The sequence below is a fragment of the Candoia aspera genome, chromosome 1 (assembly GCF_035149785.1).
Source record: "Candoia aspera isolate rCanAsp1 chromosome 1, rCanAsp1.hap2, whole genome shotgun sequence".
Classification (NCBI taxonomy): Eukaryota; Metazoa; Chordata; class Lepidosauria; order Squamata; family Boidae; genus Candoia; species Candoia aspera.
Window position 1 is genome coordinate 71,564,076 of NC_086153.1, and position 26,008 is coordinate 71,590,083.

The window sequence follows — 26,008 nt, forward strand, 5'->3', positions numbered from 1 at the left end:
TAAAGCTTATTTTTCTTTTTAAAATAAAATGTATTTGACACACAATTAATACTGGCCATAGTCCAACACAGATGGACCAAACCCACTCCCTTCAGTGGGCTTAAGTGCATTTCATTCTGCTTGATTATGGTTAATGAAAATGAATCAGATACAAGCTTAAGGAGATATGAAGAAAGTATTTATGAAATAGATTAAATCTGGTTGCTCTATTTCACTGATCTAAAATGTTTCCATGCAAAAGAAGGCTCCATCTGTAAATGCAGATGTGAGCTTTTCTGAATTCAAGTCAACCTATAAGAAGGCTGATGGATTAATTCTGGGATTCAGTATTCCCACACTTTCAGAGATGGTGCGATCTTCCAAAGGATAAATAAATAAATAAATGATGACAATGTACTTTACATATCAGAGTGAAGGCTCAAACCTAAATTCCTGAAAATGTATGTTTTATACAATACAGTACGTTCGGTATGGAAAAAATACTAAGAAATGCTTACTGATACCAACTTTAGGTATTATCATGTGCTCCAAAACAAAATGTCACAATCAACCATAGTTACTTTTAATTATCTGTTAAAATGTTGACTAATACAGTTGCTTTTTTAAATAACAAACAAAACTTTGTACTGTTTAATGCTTGAGTAGATTAATCAATCAAAATATCAGTCCCAGCTGTATTTCTAAGGCAATATCTTATTCTGAAAATCCAAGAGGAATGTAATTTTTAAAAAGATGCTGAAAGTGTTTACATTTTCTTCTATTTTGTTTCATTCAGGATAGATACAGTGATTAAGTATATCTACATCTGTCATGACTTTCATATTTTCTTTTAAATTATCAAACGGAATAAAAGTAACAAACAGTTGCAAATGTTCATATTCAGAGAAAATAGTCCAAGTCCTGAAAATAGATGAAATACACAGGATTGGCTACATAGCATAATTATTAGTCTCAAATTCCACTTGGCAGTGTAAAATGCAAAAAGTGTCAGTGGTGAAAATGGAGAGTGGGGAGTGTTTTTGACCATAAATAAATAAAAGCACAATTGCAGAGGGTATACAAACCAAACTTTTGCTTTTCAGCAGGACCTTGAGAAATGTACAAATATGAGAAAGAAAATGTGTTGCACATTAGTTTATTTAGAGAAAGCCAATGATAAAGTAAATGGACTTGAATTATGGGATGATTTTGCATCAATATGGAATTGAAGGTTTGTTGCTGAATATAAAAAGAGTGGTATATGATAGAAGAAAAGCAAGTGTGAGAATAAATGAAATGCACAGTAAATGGCTGAATATTGAACAGGGAGAAAGGAAGGATATGTATTCTCACCTTGGTTGGTTAATGTATTTGTGGATAAATGTACACAGAATTATTATAAATATTAGAGTTGTTGGTTGGGGATCAGTACAAAAGAAATCTATTGAGGTGGTTTGGTTATGTAGGAAGAATGAATGAGATTAAATCACAAAATAACTATATGAAGAAAGACTGAATGAGTCAAAAGATAGAGGATGTCTGAAAAAGTCATGGTTACATGGAGTTGATAAGATCCTCAAAAAGAAAACAATGAGAGCAAAAGGCAATGTGTGAATCAGTATACAGATGTGGTGGAAGAAAGTTTTCTTACTACTTCTTTCTCTTTTTCTGCACTTTGCATTACACTGCTTACTCTAAAGGTGAAGAACATGATGGGATTGTATGTATGCCATTTCAGTATCTGCTAGTTGAATTAAACTGAATCAAATATTTCACCCATTTTAGATTAATAGGAAACTGATTCTTTCACTGTTTCTTTCCTTCAAAATTTTCCAGCTTGAAAAATCAAAAGAAGTCTCTCTGTTACTGAGTTTCACAGAGGAATAGAGGCATACTATAAACTATTTATTTATTTATTTATTTATTTACTATCCTGCCTTTATTATTTTTATAAATATTTCAAGGCAGCAAACGTACCTAATACTCCCTCCTCCTCCTATTTTCCCCATAACAACCCTGTGAGGTGAGTTGGGCTGACAGAGAGTGATTGGCCCAAGATCACCCAGCCGGCTTTCCCGCCCTTAGGCATGAAAGCCAGCTGGGTGACCTTGGGCCAGTAACTCATAATCTTACAAGGAGTCTGGTGGCACATTTTTTTACTAACTTAACTTATTAGAAGGCATAAACTATAGCTCACCTCACCAGATGCACGTACTTCTGCGTGCGTGTGCATGTGTGTGTGCACATACAGTATGTATCATTTACATTACAGAAATACCAGAAATCTCCTTCGCAAAAAACTAGGGAAACTCTGGAATTCCTGAAACTTCTAATAGCATGGAAATGCGGTTAATGCATGTATGTTATATTATGTGTAATATACTGGGGAAACCAAGATAACTGCACACAGAATGACACACACACACAAACATATATGTATATAATGTTATATATATATAATTTAGATATATATCTAAATAACATCTAATAATATACAATCCCTAAGCAAAAAGTAAAGGAGTCTAGCCAATTAAATGTGGTGTGAGGACAAAAAGAGAATATAAGGGGTAACAAAACATTGGAAACAGTACAAGGTATAGAAGAAGGGTCAAGGAAATTATTCAAATTTCAGTTTTTAGAGATGATCATCTTATAAAATAGATATTGGGCTTGTGTTAATTCTAAACTTCTCTAAGTATATCCATATATCTGCCAAGGTTTCAGAATAAGTAAATCAGTTATTATTATATTTTATCATGTACTATATCATATCATACTTTTTTTACCTGGTTACCATTTCTTTCTCCTTGTTAGAAGCATGCCCCCCACTGCTCAGAGGCCTGCTTGCTGCAGATAGGAAATACAGGCGGTGATTTTTGAAATACTGATCAATTAAAGGAAGTACAACCTGAAATAAATACATGGGAGAGATAAAAATACTGTATACTGATTAGCTCAACATCTTACTGCTACTATTTTTATTCCTTAGATTCATGGCACTAATGATCTGTCAACATATAACCAAGACTTATTAGCATGCATTCAACTTCGCTCTAGGACATCTCCTTTATCGGATCTACTATTATTTAGAACACAATGTTGTCCTTTTGTGGGGAGGTAAAAAATGGCCTCCAGTTTTTAATGTTCTTATATTTTTACTTTATTCTTTTTTTTATAATTTTAATTGCAGAAAGTCTCCCTATCCCTGTTCTTGAATTAGTATGATAGCTCAGCAAAGGAATCTATCTTGCCCAAGCAGATATGGGTCCAGTCTTTGACAGCACATGTGGTCTTACTAGGACTACCCAAAGAATATTTTTTTTGCTTCTAGCATCCATTCTATTAATTGAAAAAAAAATCACCAGAAAGTCACTGGATAATTAGCAAGGAGGCACAAGTTACTGTGCCACCATCTGCAGCATTTATGTGGCTTATTCTCAATGTCTTAGCTATGTTTAACAGTTGATTAAGTTTTAATTTGTCCTAATATTAATTGCAGAAAATATGGCATATACTTTACTTTAGCAAAGAATTTGATTTCTTGTTCATAAGGAAATTGTTCTCCTTTCCCTCTGCTGCCACCATCTGTATAAGAAAAAAAAGTGCTACAGACTTAATTGAATATATTATGGCCACTTTATAGTCTTTTGCATTGTATTCTTTATGAACTAAATTTTTCATCTAACCATTCCATTACATGTTGATTTTTATTTTAGACACACTGGTTCTTCTTATCCAGCTAAGCAACATATTAACTAACTTGATTTCAGTATATAATATCCATATACTCTCCAGCACAAAACAGAATTCAAACTTGGTTAATTTGCAACAGCTTCTTGCAGTATCATCATCAGCCTGAAAGGGCATTCTTCAGTCTCTGTTTAGAAGAGCAAATTAAATCCCCAAGGCATTTGTCAAGAACCACCAAACTACATAAAATACAAATAGCTTCTTGTGAATGGCAATTCATAGATTTCATAAAAGAACTACGGTAATTTACTTGACAGCTTGACTGTAAATGTTAAGAGCCTCATGATACTCAGTATACTATATTTTGCTTAAGAGAGTTACCTGTATTTGTTCATTTCTTTCACATTCTTCCTCCAAAAGCAGAGGTTAAAGTTAAAACAGATCATTTCTCAAAATGTAGAAGAACATATCATAATTTCTTAGAAATTCCCACTATTTTTTTCCTTTCCGCTGATCAAGGACCTCATGTGACAAATTGATTGGGAAAAGGGAAAGAAATATGCATTCCTGAAAATTCAGTTTTCTGTATCTCAGACATTACTAGAGTCACCAGGAGTCAGGCAGCATATAAATTTAATAAATTATTGTTATTATCAATATTACTACTTTTATAGAAAGTAAAACTTTGTGAAGTTTAATCTTCCTGACTATTCTTAGAAAATAGTTGGAATGTACTTTTGTATCTTCCTCACCTGTAGGTACAAAGCAGTTAAACAGCTATTAATTGATCACTGTTTTGTTCCTTTAGGAAACTTTCATATAGCTTATGATTTTCTTAATAAAGTAGAGAATGATTGGATCTGACTCATTTTCAGATCTACTAAGTTACTGGCTGGTTCATGCATAACACTAAAACAGCCTTTTTTTTTAAGCTCTACTTTATTAAACAAGTCATAGTGACCTGATTCATATCAAATATGACACTGTAATGCATTAGCACAAGGACAAAGAAACCACATTACGGCTTAGCACTGTGAACTAAGTCTCTGTTAATGAAGCCATTCAGTTGCTGTAGTTCAAAGAGATGTAATGTTGATTTGTGTCTCTAAAAAAATAAAACATAATTTTAACACTGTTTAAAACCATTTGCTTCTGATCGTCCACGTAAAAACCTTGCTAAGTCTATATTTTATAATATAAAACACACATTTACAATAGCTTACCGAACTCCAGAATATACTGATGGGCTTCATCTACATATCGTATCAATTGCTGGAGAAAACTGTAAGCAAATCTTTTTTCAATGGATGGTGTGTCTAACTCTAGATCCTTCAAGCCTCTGGAACAAATTAAAAAAGAAAAAGAAACTTTCCTCAAGAAAAGAAAAAATTTAGAAAGGAGATCTTATACAAACCTTGAAATTATCACAAAGATAGTCATGACATTATCTGTTTGCCAATCAGGATGTATTTTTTAAAATAATTTACACTTAAGTTACATTCTTTAACTTAAGTAATGATTTTGCTCCACCTGTTGACTTAACTCCTTTTATGTTTGTTCTTTTACTTTTGTACCATTATGTTGGCAAGCTTATCTGCACGTCTTTCTGCTGAGCTTTACTGTACCTAAGTTTACTGCTGTCCATCTTGGAGGAGGGTTAATTTATAATTATAGTTGTTTCTTATCATTTTTAAAGTGTTGTAACCTGCCCAGATGGGGACAGGCTATAAAATTATTATGAATTGGAGACTGAGCCAGGTTTGCAAGTCAAGCACAAATTACAGCTCAGCCAATTTAGGTCTAATAACAAATTATGAGTTGATGTAAACCACAATAGGAGAGTTCTATTTGATTACATTTACATTGGTTTTCCTTTAAGAAACTCAAGGTTGAATTCCTGGTTTTTCCCACTAACAATTTGTACCATCTTGAGTTAGGTTAGGCTGAGGATAAGCACATCTAGGAAGTTTTACGGCTGAAGGGGGGAGCTTGAATTTATGGGTTTCCCAAGCCATAGTTCAATGCTCTAACCATCACAACAGACTTCTACTGCATTATAAACGTAAGAAAAAGTTAGCAATAGATTTGATAAGAATGTGCAAAGCTATTTTATGATACATTTATGAGTAGGAACACTAGTTATTACCATGAAAGTTGTGTCTTCTTGATATGAGGACCTTCATCCTAACTTCATCCTTCTCAAGAGGCAGGAAATCACATTACTGATTTTTATGCATCTCCCTCCTGATGAAGCCCCACCAGTTTACTTAAGAAATTACACGTGTTGCTGTTGTTGTTGTTATCTTACCTTTCTTAAGGCAGCTTGCAACCAATAAAACAGGTTACAAAATATAAAACTTGACAGTTAAATCAATATAATTAAAAAGCAACACTGAAACAATAAAATCAATGAACAGTTAACAACTAGGTGAAAGAGATGTGCTTTTGAGGGGGGACTAGACTCCTTCCTAGGCAGCACATTTCACAGCCTGGAAGTCACATAAAAGAAGGCTCTTTCCTACATGGAGGCTGTAATGCTGGGAAAGGTGGAAGGAACGAGAAGAAGAGGATGACCAGCAGCAAGGTGGATGGACTCAGTTACAGAGGCGATGAGTGCACTGTTGGGAGACCTGAAAGAACAGGTTAGGGATGTATCATCATGAAGAAAATCTATCTATGTGGTCACTAGGAATCAAAAACAACTTGATGGCATATAATCAATCAAGACTTTTAGGAGATAATCATTCTGTTCTGCTGACATTTGGTGGCATAAAGCAACATTGTTGCAGGAATGTGTAACCATTAAGCTCTTGGTCTGAGAAATCAAGGAAAGGCTGTGAGTTGAGGAAAACTTCCCATGGTTTTGCACAACAGGAGAGGTACCTTGTGTCCAGGGACTCTAGTTGGCCACCCTCATGATGTTACCTCAGTGATAGGATTGGGATAAAGTACTGGGAAAATAGTTATGAGATTGCTTGTTCCCTTGCCTTTGTCACATACAGTAAGCAGCACTTTCTGGGGACTTTTTACAAAGTTCTCTACAATGAATAAATTTCACACTCAGTATTCCTGTTGGTTTGTTAAATTGGATTCCTGCTTTCTTTCTAATTGCTGCCAATGTCCTGCAAGGTAGATGCAGGAGAGAAATAGAAGTAGGAAAATAAAACATTGAGGTTATTTTTTTTTTGAAGGGAAAAGAGAATGACAATCACAAATAACAGCAAATGAAATACTAAGAAACTTAGCCAAAGAGGATACCACAAAGTCTCAGTTATTGGCTTTTTTTTTTTAAGAGAAGGGGAAAAAACATGAAATTGAGTTTTGATACTGGTAGTGCTCCATCAGGAAGGGAAAGAGCAAAATTCTGTCATGCAAGTTCCTGCCTGCCAAACTTGGATAGAATGATGAAGTTCTTCGCATATTCTTTCTCACAACAACAGAGAAATCTTTACTTTTTGTACTGAATAAAAAATACAGTTAAGAAATGCTGTCTTCAATCATAACTCTTTGATTTGGCAAGCAAGAATTAACATTTAGTATTTATGCCTCCATATAAACCTTTAAGAAAGATATTGTTTGGAAAAGGGCAAATTAGCACATATATGCATATTTCAGATGAGTCTATTTTTATATGAAAACAAATCTTCCCATGCTGTACTTTTTTTAGATACATAAAGTACATACTGGAGATTATTTCAGCTGTAAAGCCTATGGCAATAACAGATTAGCATTTACCTGGACACAACATAGCCATTGATCTGGAGGAACTTTAGAATATCTTGGGCTTTCTCTCTATCCTTAGCTTTTTCTTTGGCTGTCAGTGTATCATAGGGTACAAGTAAGGGGTGGTTTCCTCCTCCCACTAGGGAAATAAATGACAAAATAATGACAGTAGCATTATTTTTAAAAGGAATTAAATTTCATAAAAATTGAAGACATTGCAGTACTCAACTGTGCCCTGCTAGATATATTTTCCAGTATCATCACCCCCATATTGCTAAAATAAGCAATATTTAATTCCTTCTGTTAGGGTTGTAATCTATGTTTCCTATGCTTATTGTTAAGAATGAAAATCCCAACTCTTATTATTAGGCTGTCTGTTATCTAGTTCAAAAATCATTTAAAATTTTCGAAGTCATATACTGTGAAGTCATTCCATAATAAGTATAAGTATCTTAGAATAAGTATAAGTATCTTAGAATCATTTTTGCTTGCATGCTTTTTAATACTTTTTTTCAACAGGTCAGACACTGCAGAAATGATTACTTTAGATTATGACACATTGACCATATTGTAAGGTAACACCAAATAGAAAATTGCACTGTTAAAAAAATAAAATAAAAATTGCACCGTCAAAATATGTCATTCCCATAGAATCATTAGTGTATGTAGCACACCACAGAATTACATAGACAAAAAAGACAAATTCCACTGAAAATGCTGTTTCAGCTAGAGAATGCTAACTTCTGGGCCTATCTCAATTTTCTACTCCAAAATGCAGAACATCTTTAGCAAATACTCTTGACAGTCAGCCTAAGCAGATCATTAATATATTTTTGAAAGAGATTGTACCTTTGGCTTCAAGCTCCATTTTCTTTTTCTTCGCCCATATGTTATGATAATTTTCAGCCATCATCTCAGCCATTGCCTGAGGAAGAAGAAAGACTGTAATTATTTGTTCTGTAGTAGGTTAGTTTAGCTTATTTTACATTTTCTTTTTAAAAAATAATTGTTGCCTTTTTGATCCTGGCCAAAAAAAAAAAAAAACTTCAGATATGTTTTAAAATAATTAATTTGATAGAGGCTTCCACAAATTGTCTACAATATTACAGAGTTTGCGTGAGCAGAATTCTGCTCCTTGGAATGCTCCCTCAGGAGGTGGGGAGGAGGAAATTTTTGCCAATTCACCTTTCAGCTCCTTGTGCTTCCCTAAAATCTGGTCTGGAAGATTGGGGAACCATCCAGAACAGTGTGGAAAGTAGCAGGGAATGTTGCCAGGGAAAGGAGGAATCGGCAAAAATTGCCTCTTACCCTTCCACCAGCTGGAGCCACTGTATCAAAGGCCCTTCCATTCTTGGAAGACCAATTGCAGGTCCAAGCATCTGTGAGAAAAGTTAGAAAAGTTAGGGAATAAATGATAACTATCAGAGGTTGGACAAAGAATCTGCATTAAGTAACTATTGAAAAAGCCATGAAAACTTCTTAAAACATTCCTAATGTATACCACAATAGCCATGAAGTAACTTACATGTAACTCTTTGGACAGGGTAACGTTACTCATGTCAATTGCACGGGGGGTGTAACCATGGACAGTATCTACAGAAACCTGAATAAATATCAATAGAGGTGTTAAAGGAAGAAAGAACAATAGAACACATTTGACACAAAAAAGTTTAGTGACAGCTTACAGAGGGGATCCATCCAGGAATAATAAGCCATTGACAAATTTATCAGTTTATCACATTTCATATATTTCTGTATTAAACCCCAATTGTTAGACTGTGCTAGGTCTCATTATTCAAAACAATCTAGTTAGTACAGAAATCTGCATACCATGAATTCCAGCATGCCAATTTTCCATTTACTTAAAAATGAATAATTGACACATGCCTTGAATTACAATAAAATATAGATAGATATATAGATAAGAATCAAAACATAAAACATGCTACTCATCAAATATGGTTTTAAACAATGCAGACAAATGGTAAAAGTTTTAGCTCATCTAGTTTCAGGAATTTCAGTGCTGTACATGATTTCAGCTAAAGTTCTTATGAGAGTGAAAATATGTATCACAAAACATTTAGAAGCAGTATTCCTTGAAGAAAGGATTAATCTTCTAGAAAAGGAAAATTACATGTTGTCTTTCAAGCATGTTTATATTTAAAATTACATTTCTTTCTACATACCAGCCTGTTAAAATGGATACACCAGAGTTTTATAAAAATCGCTATCCTAAAATATTTTGCGAAGAGCAATTCAATTTTCTTTAGTTACTTCAAAAACGGCAAATACAAAACAGACATACAGGATCACTACTATATAAAGTAAAGGTTATTTTCTCCCATTATCACTGGAACGTAAGGGAACTTGGAAACCAATACTCACACTGAAGAAATACCGTAGCTTCTACCTCCAAAACAGTATTAAAAAAAATAGCTAGGAAATATTGGTGATGAGGCTACTAAGTAACACCATCATAAGCACTTGCAGCTCAAGACAAGATGTACCTGACTTGTCTGTGATATCCGACGTGAACGATTATAAAGAGCCATAGTATCTCCTTCCCTTGTTCTTTCAACCCGCCATCCCCAAGCAAGCATGGTTTTCAGAGACTCTTTGATTGGCCATCTATACATTTCTTTTTCCTGGAAAAAACACATATACGGTGTTCCTGTTAGTGGCAAAAGAGCTGGACAGATGATGTTCTGCTACTTTTTAAGAAAATGACTGTCCTGATATCTGCATTCCAAGGTTAGCAGCACCCAATCTTTTGATTGAATTTGAGATATGTATAAATAACAGAGACCACCACCCAGCATGTCTAAACTAAAGGTAGATCCCTGACCACAAAGATCTACTTTGATCCTATGCACACTCCTTTTAAAGCAACTTCCATCCTCAGCAATCAAAAATTAAAATAGAAATTGTTTATCTTGGTTGTAGACCAACATAAGAAAAATAACATGACAATCACTCTGAAATAGAAGAATAAAATATCATATTGATAGAATAAAATAAAATAAAAATAAGAATTATTAGCATAGAATTACAAAGTATAGGGATTAAAGCCAGGAAGAAACCTATCAAATTACAGTCTTAAGTCTATAACAGTGTTGTAACACTGGTCTGTAAGGTATTACAAGAAGATACTACAAGAAAGTATAGCTATGCTTTGACACTTGCCGCTGTAACACCCTCTCCTCCACCCTTTCGGAAGGAAAGTTCTGTAACATACCTAAAGAGCTGCGACTCTGTCCTTGTGGTGAGGCGGAAATTGGAACCATGGGTCATGTGTTGCTACGCTGCCTTTTTTATAGACATCTACAAGATATGTATATTTCTCTATTTATAATACAATACCCAGGCAGGTCAAAGGCCAATTACCTTAGTCTTTTGCTAGCTGACCAGAAGGCGGGGATTTCAGAGAGTACAGCCTGGTTCTGTGTCAGAGCTATGACTGAACACAAACAACTCCTCCAAATGAGAGAATGCTGGGCTTGCCTAGGTGGCCATAACTCAATATATATTATGGTCCTTTCCTCATTTTTCTCTTTTTTCTTTTTAAACATACACATACCATTCCATGTTTTATCCTGCTATCTCCTTGCTGTAGTTGGTTGGATCTTAACTGCCGTAATCCCAATCATACTCTAGTAGGGCTTCAGCAAATATTAGGCTCAATATAAGTTAGGATAGCTTTACATTCTCACAGTGTCTTATAGATCCTAGTACTTCTTATGTATCTATAGTTATCTACTTTAATTACTTATAGCATTTAGCCCATAGATGTAATTTTATAGGCTCCTCCCAAGTTTTAATCTCTATACTGTCAGGTCCAGCCCAAGAACAATGAAGAATCCATCCAGTCAATCTCCAGCTCTTTATCTTACACCGTACAGACAGAATCTTGCCAGGCTAAAGCAACTCTACCTAACCAAAGGGGAAATAACCTGGGAAAGCTCTAGGGCAGGGCTATTTTGAACCTCTTAGTTTTCCCACAATCGCTTCCTGCACTATGTTTCCTCTTATCTTGTCCTCCTCCTTGGAACGTGCTCCCTCCCTCCTGAGAACCAGCAGCATTACTGAAATCCAGCACATCACTTTGTAATTCTATGCCAACAATTCTTATTTTACTTTATTTTAGTCTATCAATATGATATTTTATTCTTACTTCTATTTTACAATTATTGTTATTTGTCTTATGCTGAACTCAAACAAACAAACAAACAATAAATAAATAGAAATTGAGCACCAGGATAAGTACTAGTTATTATCTATATGATAAGATTCATGTAGCTTCTCTTTATGAAACAGCCATTTAAAATCTTTATATTCGTCTCAAGTGATAATTATAGAGTACAACAGATATGAATGTGACAATATCTATCAACAAAACAAAAAAGGATGAAAGAAAAAAGGATATTTGTAAAAATCCATTAAAAATAATACAAATATTACAAGCATTACTATGTTTTAAGGACAAGAGTACCGTCCTCAAATAGCAGCTTTATAAAAGAAGAAGGAAAACAGTTCCTAATAAATGAACCTCTCATACTTTTGGTATGAACGTTTTAAATTATCTATCCTAACCACGAAGGAAAAGTAGAAATATCTTGCCCTAATAAAAAGAAAAATGGATCATACTCTTCAGAAAACCCCCTACCCTTGTTCTTTTATGGAATTGATCTTTGGATATGATAATCTGTCTCAACTAGAAGACAAGTTAAGCAGTAAGTAGTACATAAGTAGGATATCTGAAAACTGGGCATGTTAAAAACCAGTATCCATGGGAAGGAATAAAATCTCCATGCTTTACCAGCCTGAAAATCCCAATCTCCAAACCCTTAAGAGAAATTATAGCATCTTATGGAGAGCATATTATCATTGATTTTGTAGTAATCAATTTTATTAGGGCAGTGTAGCTGTCCCACAGATCCTTTCAAACAGTTTCCTCACCCTAAGATGGTGAGATTAAATGGGATTTGCAAGTGATATGACAAGCATGTGAAAGCAGTGCATTTTCTCAACAAAGGAGGAGGATAGTTTGGAGAGTATTAGCACAGTCTTAATAAATCTTAATGACTCTGCACATATCTAGCTCAAAATGGTGCTGATTGATGGACAGAAATATACTTCAGACCTAAGGCAAAATGCTTAAGTGTTTATCCAGTGATCAAATGTAGGATACATAGTTCAAGGGAAAATACTTGGTTCCTGGTTCATCAATCATCTTCACAGGCTATTCTCCTGTGGTTATAATGTTTGGATCTGTGAGGACTTACAAAGCAAAGGCTAAACTATGATAGGTGTAAAGTTTTCTTTTCTAATTCTAGCTTCAGTGCTCTCCCTTATAGTACAAACATCTCTAAAGGTAAGTCCATGGCACACAATCTCTTCAGTCCTTCCATGTGATGAGGTTTGCTAGGGGTGAGCAAAAGAGAAACAATATGGAGGCTAGAGCCATTTTTACTATTTTCAGTGTGTATGTGGGTATGTTTCTTTTTGCCGGAGCTCCTAAAATGTTCACACAAGTCCTGTCTCAGGCTGTAATACAGGAGAGAATTTGGAGAAAATTCTCACCATTCAGAATTTATTACTCCTGCCTCTCCAACTGAGAATTTTATATGTGAGAGGAGAAACAGCATATTCTTAAAGTCTTGAAGGAGTTTTCTAATTTCTGGGAAAGCACTAAAATTGGCTGCTACTTTCAACGAGTAAAAGAAAAGATTACAACAAAAAAAAATCTGACATGAACTTCTTACCTTTTCTGATAATAGTTTATATTGTTTCATTAATGGCTGCACTTTGGAAGATTCTGAATATGTTTCACCATATATCCACCCATTTGCAAACTGACAAAAGTTTAAAGAAAAGGAAGGGATAAGTTGATCAAGAATATTGATGCCATTTATGGTTTGGATGCTCTTTTTGCATGCTATCAATATACTATACCAAGCTCTCAAAGCAAATGAAATTTCCCATATTTGTATTTTGATTCTTCTACCCTTTCCTGATCTTAATATTTGTTATAATAGCAATTATAAACTCCTGGGCTGTAATTAGTCATGCAAATTTTAGTTCCACAAGTGTTATATATTACAGTGAAATATTTTTCATCTTGTATAGCAACAGCTTCTATAATCTGATAATGAAGTCATACTTAAAGTGCCTGTCCTGAATATATCACAAACATCAAGACTCATGCACAAGAAGGAAGTATCAATTCATTGGGGACCCCAGAATTTCCAAAGGTGCAGAAAAGTTATGGGGCTGTAACCCTAAAGAAGGAATTTTAAAAACAGCCTGATGAAAACTAAGCATGCTTAATGGACACAGAACGCTGACTGCTGTCAGGGGGAATTAAGAATAGGTGCAGTGTAGAGAATACAGTGCAGTAAAAATGCTTCAGAATCTTCATTTAGGGTACCAAGAGCCTGCATGTCTATCTTTGGGCTCACAGAACAAAACTGATCAGATATGCTGAAGCACTGCAAATATGTTTTTGCCAATGGTTGTAACCGCCTGCAGGATCAGTCTCCATTTTTAAAAATCTTCAGGGGAAAAGTACAGATATTCTTCAAGTGAAAATGACAGGGTAAAAAATACAATTTTAAAAAAATCTGTTTTAACAACAATGGCATTGTAAAAGACAACCATGCAAATACAGCCATCCAAATATGCGATGATAACTGAGATACCAAAAAAAAAAAATCCTTATTAAAATAAACTTGTTAACTGAATGGATCAGTGTAAAATGTAAAACCTATGCTAATCCTTTTCTTAAATAAAGTAAATGCACTTGAAAATGTAAAAATCTGATTAAGGAATTAAAATGTTTGAAATAATGCAGCATAAACAAGATTCCATGATGAATGCTGAATGAAGTCAGACCATTAGCAAGATTCATTCCCTAATGCTTTAAATAAATCCTGACAAAATAAGATACACATATTTACACACGCATATGATGCATACGTATGAACACACACTTTACCTTTTCCATGCACCATTTATCGTGAGAATGTTCAGCGTATTTGTTTATAAAGTAGTCTAGTTTTTCAGGAATTGTAATACTGGGTGAGAACAAACAAGGCAAACATAAATATTTCATGATAGTTTTTTTTCATTACTTTTATAATTGCTAATTATGTTACATGAAAAATCACTTTAACGTATCAGCATTTGCGTTTCTCTAATCCTAGTACTATTTCAGAGAACAAATAACTGGTATTAGATCACCTTACAACAATTTTGAAGAAATGAAGTAATCAGATACTGAATATAAAGGAAGCTTAAATTGCCAACTGAACTTAATGTGATCAGTAGAAAACAAAAGTAAAATACTACCTACGTCATTTGAATATTCTTGTATTTGAGAAACAACCTTCACTAACAAATAGTTAAGGAAGAATGATTTGCTGGTAGTTCTGTTTATCACAGACACATCCTTTATAGCAACAAGGCTAGATTTTTTAAAAGCTCCAAAGGAAGCAACACTATATTCATGTCATATTATTTTAAAAGTTACGCTCAACTCAATACAGGCCACCAAAACATCCTTACTTCGAAGTATCAACAGGCTGTGGATTGAAGTTCCCATCTGAATCCATGGAAGCCTGTTTTTCCATGACACCAACATAATTTGATTCCATGTAATCAGGAGGTAAAGCCCCTGCAACAGCACTCAGGCATGGCAACGCTAATTTGAATAGTTCTTGTTCATATTTCTATAAAGACAAAATGGGATGCAAAAGACCTGGTAAAGAATTAAGATAACTTCCATTTATCTGGGAAAGGTCTCAACCTTCTCTTACCATTACTGTTACTATATTTAGTGGGAAAAATGTTTTTTCCATTAATTAAGTTTACTTTCAAGTCAAACTACTTCAGACTTCCTAACTAATGTGGATCACACTTCCCAAAACAAGAGATGAACCCACAATTTAAGGTTTCAGCTCAGTCCCTCCCTGCATCAGAGACAGGAGCCATCAAGTCTATCAGGATGTTGCCTCCCTACAGAGGCTGAGCCTTGCTTTTTTGACAAACATTGACAAAGCCAGGAAAAAAAAAAATTATTAAAAAATAAAATAAAACGGAGCCAGTGTAAGAACTGGCACTCTCAATTCCCAATCTGAACCCAACTTTTACACATCAGCATGAGGTAGATATTAGGTTTATTGAGAGCAAGTGCACAAATCAGAGGAAAAGCTACGATTAGAAATTCCTGCTCAAAATTCCCCATTAAAACATTCCGGTACCAGGCATTCCCCTCCCCTTGTCTCTTTCCCATCCTCCTTCCAACAGCCAATGCTGTCAGCCACAGATGTCTCCTGCAGAACGTCCTTGACTCCCACCTGAAACCCAAACAAGATCGTTTCACACTCCTTTCATTTTCCCCCTCCCCTCTCTTCTTCTGACATGCGTCCAGTAACTGTTCCTTTGCAGACAAACACAATCAGGCATTTCCCCAAACGTTTTATTGTGGAGACTGACAGCCACTTTGGCCTAGTGGTTAAGGCAATGGGCTAGAAACCCAGAGTTCTAGTCCCACCTTAGACGTGAAAGCTGGCTGGGTGACCATGGGCCAGTCACTCTCTCTCAGCCCAACTCACCTCACAGGATTGCTGTTGTGGGGAAAATAGGAGGAGGAAGGAGTATTTGGTATGTTTGCCACCTTGAGTTATTTATAAAAAAAATAATAAAGGCAGGATATAAAATAAAATAAATAAAATCACAAGATGCTTTATAATCTGTGCATGGAGGAGCAGTTGAGCATTTTAACCAGGCAAATTTGTTCAGGTTTTTTTGGGTGGGGGTGGGGAGGTTTGATAGTCTGCTGAGTTAGTTGCAGTTGCCAAATGAATATTTCCAAATTCTGGGGTTGGGATGGTGGTTCTAAGTAGCAGTTGGGCTCACAGGACTGGAATCTTTCCCTATGACACACGAAACATTAACAACAATGATGAATGTAAGAATTTCTGAGGGCCAGTGTGGTATAGTGGTTAAAGTACTGGACTAGGAACTTGGAGACACAGGTTCTACTCCACCTTCAACCAAAGAAGCTCACTGGGTGATCTGGGGCCAGTCACCATCTTTCAGCTCAACCTACCTCACAGGGTTCTTGTACTGGAACAAAAACGGAGGCAAGAACTCTATATAAGCCACTTTGTGCTCCCAAATAAAAGGTGGAATATAAATTGAATAAATAAAATTTAAAACCATTTTTATTTAAAAATACTTAGCACCCCCACATTCAGCAATACCCTACACTGCTAGCACAAATGGTGCTTTTCATTTAATATTCTATCAAAGGCAACCAAGCTATAGAGTAGGAGAAGCATTTACTAAAGGAATTTGGCAGCTAATTCATTTTTAAAGAAGATATATTTAAACATTATTATAATTCTGTTTTCTAATATACCTTCTTGGATTGTTTCATATCCTTAAAAGTTACCTTTTGCGATAAAGCATCAAAAATACCCCAGAACAACTTTCTAGACAAATGAAGTTCCTCTTCTGACGCAGCACCAAAGTTGCCCCATCCTCCCAGTAAACAGTAATATTTCCAGCATCTTTCGTAATGATTTGTCAGCAACTAAAAAAGAAACATAAGAGTTTGCTTTTTGAGAAGGCACTGCATATTTTGGGGGGTAACTGCATATGATCACTTTAAATGATAGATGCACAGATGTTGAAGCAGGCTATCAAGTGACACCATAAAGATTTAAATAATTATCCCAGCACAATCAACAAACACTTATGGCACAATTAACCTATTACTTGTTAAATTATCATGAGGCTTTTTGCTGGTCTTTCTTTAAATTAAATGTTTAACAAATAATTATTTCCATATCTCTAGGTTATCTCCAAACCTATACAAGTTCTTACTTAACAAGCTTTGAACCATTTTAATCACTGACAGCTCTTGGCAAAACACTCTACTGGGGGAGCATTTGCAAAATAATTAATGAAGTAGGTCTTCTAAATATCCTTCACACATACAAGCTGTCAAGCCAAAAAGTTCACTTACATATTCAGAAGGAGAGACAAGTATTTTCTCCTGCCTGTTAATCTAGCTGATATAATTACTTCATTTTCCCTTTCTGTCACATCTTTTATATACAACAAGCCTTAAGCAAAGTCTGTGTTTTCAATGTTTACAGTGCATAGATTTTTGTAACCACCGTTAAAATAACAAATGTTGCATTTTATCCAGCTTTGAATTACAACAGACCCTTCTGTTTTTTGCTTTTTAGCAGACCTAAAAAGAACCTACAAATCTTTTATATCTTTTATATAGAATAACCAAGACACATTTTTTCAATTATCCTACATTTGGTGTTGAATATTACACTGGGTATCATTGGCCATGATATTTTTACTTCACAGGCAAATCAGAATATCAGCAGTTTCTTCTGATAGGTGACATTAATTGCATATTTTGTAAAAAGCAAACTCACCTTAAGAGGCATTTTGGCATGTTCATTTAGAAGAGGGATATCAAACACTAATCTTCTCAACAAATGTTGCATCATTGAAGGTCTTAACTGACTATCAGTAGAAAAAAAAATCAGTACAAAATAGACTAGATTTGTATCCATTATTGTGATTAAGCAAGTGAGGAATCTGTAATCACTACAGAAGCTTAATCAGTATTTGATTAAAAGATAACAGTACACAAAATATGGCAATAAAATATTCTAATACTCAACAAAGCAATAAAATATTCTAATACTCAACAAATACTGAACAAAGTCAACATGGGACAAAGCAACGTAGGAGGTATAAAAACGTTGAACTTGTATTCAGTTGTTTTTTAAAGTTATCTTACACTTATACTTTTACACAATAAAAGTTCTTTTCCTTTAACCAAGTTTATGTTTTGCCTTTGGTAATACCTCTCACATGTATTTCATATTTGGAGTTTGGCCAGCAGGCATACTCAAGAGTTTTAGCCCCTTCCTCCCAATACTGTATGATACATAACAATTTATTTTGCACTTTAACTAACTCTATTTTTCATTTTTGATCCTGTGGATTGTTTTACTAACCATCAGACTAAATTAACTATATATCCTGTCTTAGCATGTGCTCACTCATTTGAGGATTCCTTCCAATGCATTGCTTCATTTTACTTTACTATTAGGATGTTACAGTATTCCAACTGTAACAGCTGGAAGCTATTTCTTTATTATTATTGTAATTATTACATGCTAGTCGCACCTACAACTGCAGTAATTATAGACATTTTTGATCTGGTGATTCATTTTACTATCAATTCTACATCCTGCCGGAATTCAACTTTACCTGCACCAGCTTTCTGCATCCATGAAATTATTGACTACTGGGCTCAACAGATACAAAAAGAGTTAGCAAAGGAACTCTGCATTTTTATCAACTTTGTTGGAACATGCTATCTCTATATTATTTCCTAAATAAAGCTTATCTTTGTATTTCTTTCAAGCAAGCAACAGCCTCAAGAATAATTTCTTACAGCACTTCTTGGGAAGGAATGGCAAACTGAAGACGTCTCCATGAAAGCAGAGCTGACGACCGCGGCAAAAACCAAGGAACTGGTGGGTAGACTAGTTATGTGGAACCTCTCCAGATATGGAGAGGATGGGAGATTTGCCACATGTGCTCCAGATGGCTGCTCCTCATGAGGAGACTGCAGGAAAATGGTTTTCCATGGGTTTGAGCACCAGGAAACAAAGGAACCAGACATTTTATTCACAACTGTGGCAGAGCCTCTTAAAGGACACTAAATTCACAAGCCTCACTTTCTAATCACTTTCAGAAATTGCCTATTAACCATCTTAAAGCCATTAGAGACTTTTGGAATGACACATTTGAAAAGTCATCAGGTGAGTTTATCTTCAACTCTGAACAAAAGAAAAATTAATTATAAGCTTGATACTTAAAGAATTTGAAATAAACAGCAAAAAGCTTAGATTTTAATCTAAGGAAGTTATAAACAGTTAATCTAAGGGTCAAGATAAATTTGGAATATTGACTTTTACTATAAGGTTTTGGAATTAAATATAAATTAAATAGCTTCTTGTGAGAAATAGACTTATTTTGGCTATCCTGGCTACTGTAAGTCATAACAAAGATAAGTTACTTTATGATTTTAGAAACTGGATGCTAGAGGGGACTGAAGATTGTAAGCAGAAGGGAAAAAAATATAAGCCTGTTCTTGTTGTCAGTTACTAGTGAGATTTATAAAATGACACAAAACGTTATAACGTTGGAAACATTAAAGGAGATATTTGAAGAATGAAGCCAGAAATTAGTAACTACAATATCAACACTTTCAATAATGATGTCTGCTTTAATGGATAGACTACGTCTAAAAGATGTTAATGAAGGAATGACAGATGTGGAACAAATTTTATCTGACAAGAAGAGAAAGTACCTAAAGTGGAACTACAAATGTCAGGCCAAAAGAATGATTTAGAAAAAGGATGCTTTACTGGATATACAAAAGAAACTGGCTGAAGTTTTAAAAATTAAAAGGGAAATATAAATGAGAGAGAATAACCTGGAAAATGTTTTCTTACTGGATTTACAAAAGAGGTTGTTAAAGCCTTGAAGAAATCTGTGCAATGGGATAAAGAAGAACTGAAAAGAAATCAAATCCTATGACAATATTTGACTGAATTAAAGATTAAGATTGTAGAAGTAAAAGGAAGGAATATAAAGTGGTTTTATTTTTAAAGGGTAAAATTTTTGCAAAGTTCTGGCAACATTTTATGGACTTTTTGCTGACACCAGGATTGAAAAGTTTATGTTTTATGGATTTGCTTATAGATAAGGGATGGGATATGGGATGAAGAGAATATCTGTTTGCAACCTTATAGGGGGTGAAGAGTTACTAAATTTGTTTATACTTGTGATGAAGGTTAGAAGATACTTCTTTATATATTTTTTCTTTTTCTTTATTATATCCTTTCTTTTCTTTTTCTTCTTTCTTTTTCTTTTTTTCCTGCACTTTTTATTCTTTTTTTCCTATTCTCTTTCCCTAAATTTAGTTTGTATTAGTTTTTACTACTGTAATCAAAATTCTTAATAAAAATTATATTTAAAAAAGAATAATTTCTTACAGAAGGTATTCCCTTAACTTTATAGTGTTTCTCTCTCTACCCATTCTTTTGGCTTTATCAAGCTATCTGCTGTCTAACGCATCCTTACCCACAAATGGAGAGTAGGCAATCTTCAATAGAATCCCGCTGAGCTTTGGTAAGAGAACAGCCCTTGGAAAGCCGATATACAGTGTGTAGCAAGGAATCTATAAGGGAAGCATGATGCTCTGTTCCAGCAAAAAGAGGAGCACATCTTGTTAATAAAGGCAAAACAGCAGTGCAGAGATACCGATTAAGAGCCAGGGCCATATCTGTGGCACTCAGTGCAACCTATAAAACAAATTATAAAGCTGGTCAGATATTTTGCTGCACAAAAATGACACATAGTCTCAGTATGTTTGAGCTATGACTTTTCAGAAGACTAAAGAGCTATCAAGAATATGATATATTTTCTGTATTCCATTCAGTCTCATTATTAAAATTAGGAATGCAAACTCTGAAGGAACCACTAGATGGCAATAGGGTTTTCTGTATCTTCTGGCTACTATCTCATGGTTGCCCCAATTTTTGCAGCCCAGGTACAGTAAACATAATTAAAACACATCATTTGTTTATTATTCCCATATTAAAATTACATTCATTTTGCAATTTCATTTGCTTTCCAATTGCTTTTAGAGTCAGCTGCTATTCAGCTGCCTTCAGCTTTTCTTTTTCCATCCGATCAGCAGTTATTTTTCTATTTTACTGCCTTTCCAAAAGATTGGACTTGAACTGTATGTAGTAACTGCTATTCAATGCAAGACCCATCTGTTTTCTTTTTAATGATCTTTTTCAGGGGAAATGTTTCCATGTATCTCAGGAGTTCAATGTTAGAATATGTGTAGTACAAACATGAAAATAAAGTATTTTATCTCTTCATCAAAAATTACTAAAAAAAATAAGGGTAGGGCAAACTCCTAGATTAAGCCTGAGTTAGAACAGCAAGCTTTTATTTTCCCGCAAAAGCCACAATGTCATTAGGCTTCCTTACCTTAAAAGTCCCCTCCCCTTTGGCTTGGTTTCCAGGTCTAAAGTGTACTTTATTAAAATTTGCTTCCCTTTTCTTTCAGTTTAGTTGCATAAACTAAATCTGACCTATTCCAAATGACAATGGAAAATACTGAATCCTAAATAAATATTCATTTATATGAACACAGGTATTTATTACTTTGGCCTTCATGTCCTAATTAAACAAGAAATTGCCCTGCTGAACTCCAGTCACTTTTCCACAAATACACAGAAATAGGTACTCCAAAGTATTAAGCCTATATTAAGAATGGGGGTAGATCAATCAGTCTGTCTGTCTGCCTGTCTATCTCAAAAGGTAACACTGTAAGTTTTAAAGGTTTTAAACAAGGTCCATTGATGAGATGATGAATGATAAAAGGTATCTTAAAAATAGCTCCGCTGGAAATATGTAACACAAACATTTTATGAGAATAAAAATCATATTTATTTATTTCTCATATTTATATAGCCACCCATCTCACAAAAGTGACTCTTGGTGGCATGTTGTTGTTGTTTATTCGTTTAGTCGCTTCGGACTCTTCGTGACTTCATGGACCAGCCCACGCCAGAGCTTCCTGTCGGTCGTCAACACCCTAAGCTCCCCCAGGGACGAGTCCGTCACCTCTAGAATATCATCCATCCATCTCGCCCTTGGTTGGCCCCTCTTCCTCTTGCCTTCCACTCTCCCTAGCATCAGCATCTTCTCCAGGGTGTCCTGTCTTCTCATTATGTGGCCAAAGTATTTCAGTTTTGCCTTTAATATCATTCCCTCAAGTGAGCAGTCTGGCTTTATTTCCTGGAGGATGGACTGGTTTGATCTTCTTGCAGTCCAAGGCACTCTCAGAATTTTCCTCCAACACCACAGTTCCAAAGCATCGATCTTCCTTCTCTCAGCCTTCCTTATGGTCCAGCTCTTGCAGCCATATGTTACTACGGGGAACACCATTGCTTTAACTATGCGGACCTTTGTTGTCAGTGTCATGTCTCTGCTCTTAACTATTTTATTGAGATTTGTCATTGCTCTTCTCCCAAGGATTAAGCGTCTTCTGATTTCCTGACTGCAGTCAGCATCTGCAGTTATCTTTGCACCTAGAAATACAAAGTCTTTCACTGCCTCTACGTTTTCTCCCTCTATTTGCCAGTTATCAATCAAGCTGGTTGCCATAATCTTGGTTTTTCTGAGGTTTAGCTGCAAGCCAGCTTTTGCACTTTCTTCTTTCACCTTCATCATAAGGCTCCTCAGTTCCTCTTCGCTTTCAGCCATCAAAGTGGTATCATCTGCATATCTGAGATTGTTAATGTTTCTTCCAGAGATTTTAACTCCAGCCTTGGATTCCTCAAGCCCACCACGTCGCATGATGTGTTCTGCGTACAAGTTGAATAGGTAGGGTGAGAGTATACAGCCCTGCCGTACTCCTTTCTCAATCTTAAACCAGTCTGTTGTTCCATGGTCTGTTCTTACTGTTGCTACTTGGTCGTTATACAGATTCTTCAGGAGGCAGACAAGATGACTTGGTATCCCCATACCGCTAAGAACTTGCCACAATTTGTTATGGTCCACACAGTCAAAGGCTTTAGAATAGTCAATAAAACAGAAATGGATGTTTTCCTGAAACTCCCTGGCTTTTTCCATGATCCAGCGGATATTGGCAATTTGGTCCCTAGTTCCTCTGCCTTTTCTAAACCCAGCTTGTGCATCTGGCAATTCTCGCTCCATGAACTGCTGAAGTCTACCTTGCAGGATCTTGAGCATTACCTTACTGGCATGTGAAATGAGTGCCACTGTTCGATAGTTTGAACATTCTTTAGTGTTTCCCTTTTTTGGTATGGGGATATAAGTTGATTTTTTCCAATCTGATGGCCATTCCTCTGTTTTCCAAATTTGCTGGCATATAGCATGCATCACCTTGACAGCATCATCTTGCAAGATTTTGAACAGTTCAGCTGGGATGCCGTCATCTCCTGCTGCCTTATTAGCAATGCTTCTTAAGGCCCATTCAACCTCACTCTTCAGGATGTCTGGCTCTAGCTCACTGACCACATCGTCAAAGCTATCCCCGATATTGTTATCCTTCCTATAAAGGTCTTCTGTATATTCTTGCCACCTTTTCTTGATCTCTTCTTTTTCTGTTAGGTCCTTGCCATCTTTGTTTTTGATCATACCCATTTTTGCCTGGAATTTACCTCCGATGTTTCTAATTTTCTGGAAGAGGTCTCTTGTCCTTCCTATTCTATTGTCTTCTTCCACTTCCACGCATTGCTTGTTTAAAAATAATTCCTTATCTCTTCTAGCTAACCTCTGGAATTTTGCATTTAATTGGGCATATCTGTCCTGATTACCAGGAAACACACTGAGACGAGGACTTGGTCTCTAATATTTATTAGTAGTACTTAACAAGAATCCTAACAAACTGAGAAGGCGTGGGAAAACCCAGCCATATAAACCCCAAAGGTTAAGGCGGTCCCGATCTGTGTCTCTTTGAATGGCTGAACAGTTCCTCAGTGCTACGCATGCGCTTGACAATCTGGGTGGGAGCCCCCTGCTCGCCATCCTTACTCATGACATCACCCTCCCTTCCAGATTGATATTCCATTTCAGCCCCCTCCCCTCCAGAGTCTTGATAAGATATGTTGTCTGCTTGTAAAGTCTCATGAGAACTTGGCAAAGAAGGCAATTCTTCAAAGGACAACTCCTCCACGGACGAAGCGGTGCTGCCCTCCAATCCGATAACGCCTCCGAGCCAGGTGGCTAACTCCTTGGGGGACATGGGATATTGTTTCCTTGCTGGGATCTTGGCTCCTGGTAACAACTCAATGGTGCAGTCACAGTCCCTATGGGGGGGTAGTGCTGTGGCCTCTTGCTCGCTGAAAACATCTGCAAAATCTGCATACTTGGCTGGCAAGTGGACCCCCCCTGCTACTGTGACTGCGTTGGTTGCTGGAGAGTGTGGAGCGGCTTGACTCTTGTGGTGCTGGCATTCCTTAGCTGGGAAGGAGATTGCTCCTGTAGTCCAGTTCATCAACGGGTTGTGGATCCTCAGCCAAGGCGTGCCTAGGATTACTGGCACATTTAGCACTGCAGTAACATAAAGCTGGATCCATTCAGTGTGGTCTCCCACTGTGAGCTGCACCGGTTCTGTGAGCCTTCTAATCGGCCCTGCCTTGAGGGGCTGGCCGTCAATGGTCTCTACTTCTATGGGGCATGGCAATTCCCTGGTCGGTATGTTGCAGTCTTGTACGGTCTGTGCATCAACAAAATTAGTTGAAGCTCCAGAATCCACGAGGGCCTCTAGCTTGACCTGGTGCTCTGGGTTGACTTGGACTTTTACGGGTAAGTAGTAAAAGTCTTGCCTGGAATCTTCGGAATGAGCTCTCCTTAATTGATTTACGGTCTTCCTGCTGAGCTCTTGGGAGGGAGACCAACGGAGTTTCCCTGATTGGAAACAGAGGCGGGGATGGGTCCTGTTTCAGCTGCTTGCCCTGGGGGTCTTACTGGAGCAGTTTGGCCTCTCGCGGGGCAAGTTCTCACCATGTGCCCCTGGGCTCCGCAGTAGAAACACAGGGCTCTCTCTCTCCTTCTCTGCCTCTCAGTCTCGGAAATCAGTCTCCTGCTTGCCCCAATCTGCATTGGCTCCTCTCGTGCTGAGTGAGAGGCTGCTACAAGGGGAGTTGGGAATCCTGAAAAGGCTCGGAGGGTCTTGCTTCTCCCCGGCTGCATCTGCCTAAGCTCCTCTAGCCTGGCATCTATGACCACCGATAGCTGATATAGGGCTTCTAACGTGGCTGGTGTTCCCTGGCGCACCAGTTCATTCTTAATCTCCTCATCCAGCCCCTGTTTGAATTGGTCTTTTAATGCACTCTCATTCCAGTCCAGATCTCCTGCTAACAACTTGAAATCAGCAATGTAGAGTCCCACCCTCTTGTTACCTTGCTTGAGCCTCCGAATCTCCCGGCTGGCCGTGGCCTCTCTGATGGGGTCGTCAAAATGTGCTCGGAAGCCTGCCAAAAAGTTCTGGTAGTCGTTGAGAATTGGATCGTTGTTCTCCACCATGGGAATAGCCCATTTGGCCGCTGGTCCCTTCAGCAGGCCTAGGATGAAGGTGACTCTGGTTCTGTCTGTGGGAAACTCTGCGGGTCTGCTGTCGAAGAACATAGTACACTGTGTGAGAAAGATTCTCAGCTGTCCTGCTTCTCCTCCAAATTTCTCTGGTAGACTGCCCTGTGATCTCAACATTACCGGTGGGGCTGCTGCTGCTGCTGCTGGTGGTGCCGGTTGTGGGTTAATCGGAGCTGGTTGTTGCAACTGCTGTAGCATGGCAGCTTGTAATGTGTTGATCTGGAGATCTACTTGTTGCTGGTGTTGCTGTAGGGCTGCTGCTAATTGCTGGATGGCGAGCCGCATTTCTTGGTTTTCTGAAGACATTTCTAAACGTATCTGTTTAATTGCTTGTTCCTCCCTCTTTCGATGGGAGTAGGAGTTTGTTAGG

At 36.6% G+C, this 26,008-nt stretch overlaps 1 protein-coding gene across 1 annotated transcript in view; it reads right to left on the reverse strand.

Moving 5' to 3' along the window:
- Positions 1 to 26,008, reverse strand: part of RYR2 (ryanodine receptor 2) — a 258,198-nt gene that overhangs the window by 104,101 nt on the left and 128,089 nt on the right. The window contains exons 50-62 of the mRNA XM_063292172.1: positions 20,584 to 20,804; positions 17,853 to 17,943; positions 16,847 to 16,987; positions 14,956 to 15,119; positions 14,387 to 14,465; positions 13,155 to 13,244; positions 9,900 to 10,037; positions 8,918 to 8,995; positions 8,242 to 8,317; positions 7,405 to 7,531; positions 4,893 to 5,008; positions 3,500 to 3,564; positions 2,766 to 2,887 (exon numbers count right to left, since the gene is read on the reverse strand). Coding sequence (XP_063148242.1) covers positions 2,766 to 2,887; positions 3,500 to 3,564; positions 4,893 to 5,008; positions 7,405 to 7,531; positions 8,242 to 8,317; positions 8,918 to 8,995; positions 9,900 to 10,037; positions 13,155 to 13,244; positions 14,387 to 14,465; positions 14,956 to 15,119; positions 16,847 to 16,987; positions 17,853 to 17,943; positions 20,584 to 20,804 — 1,508 coding nt within the window. The remainder of the gene's footprint in view (positions 1 to 2,765; positions 2,888 to 3,499; positions 3,565 to 4,892; positions 5,009 to 7,404; positions 7,532 to 8,241; positions 8,318 to 8,917; positions 8,996 to 9,899; positions 10,038 to 13,154; positions 13,245 to 14,386; positions 14,466 to 14,955; positions 15,120 to 16,846; positions 16,988 to 17,852; positions 17,944 to 20,583; positions 20,805 to 26,008) is intronic.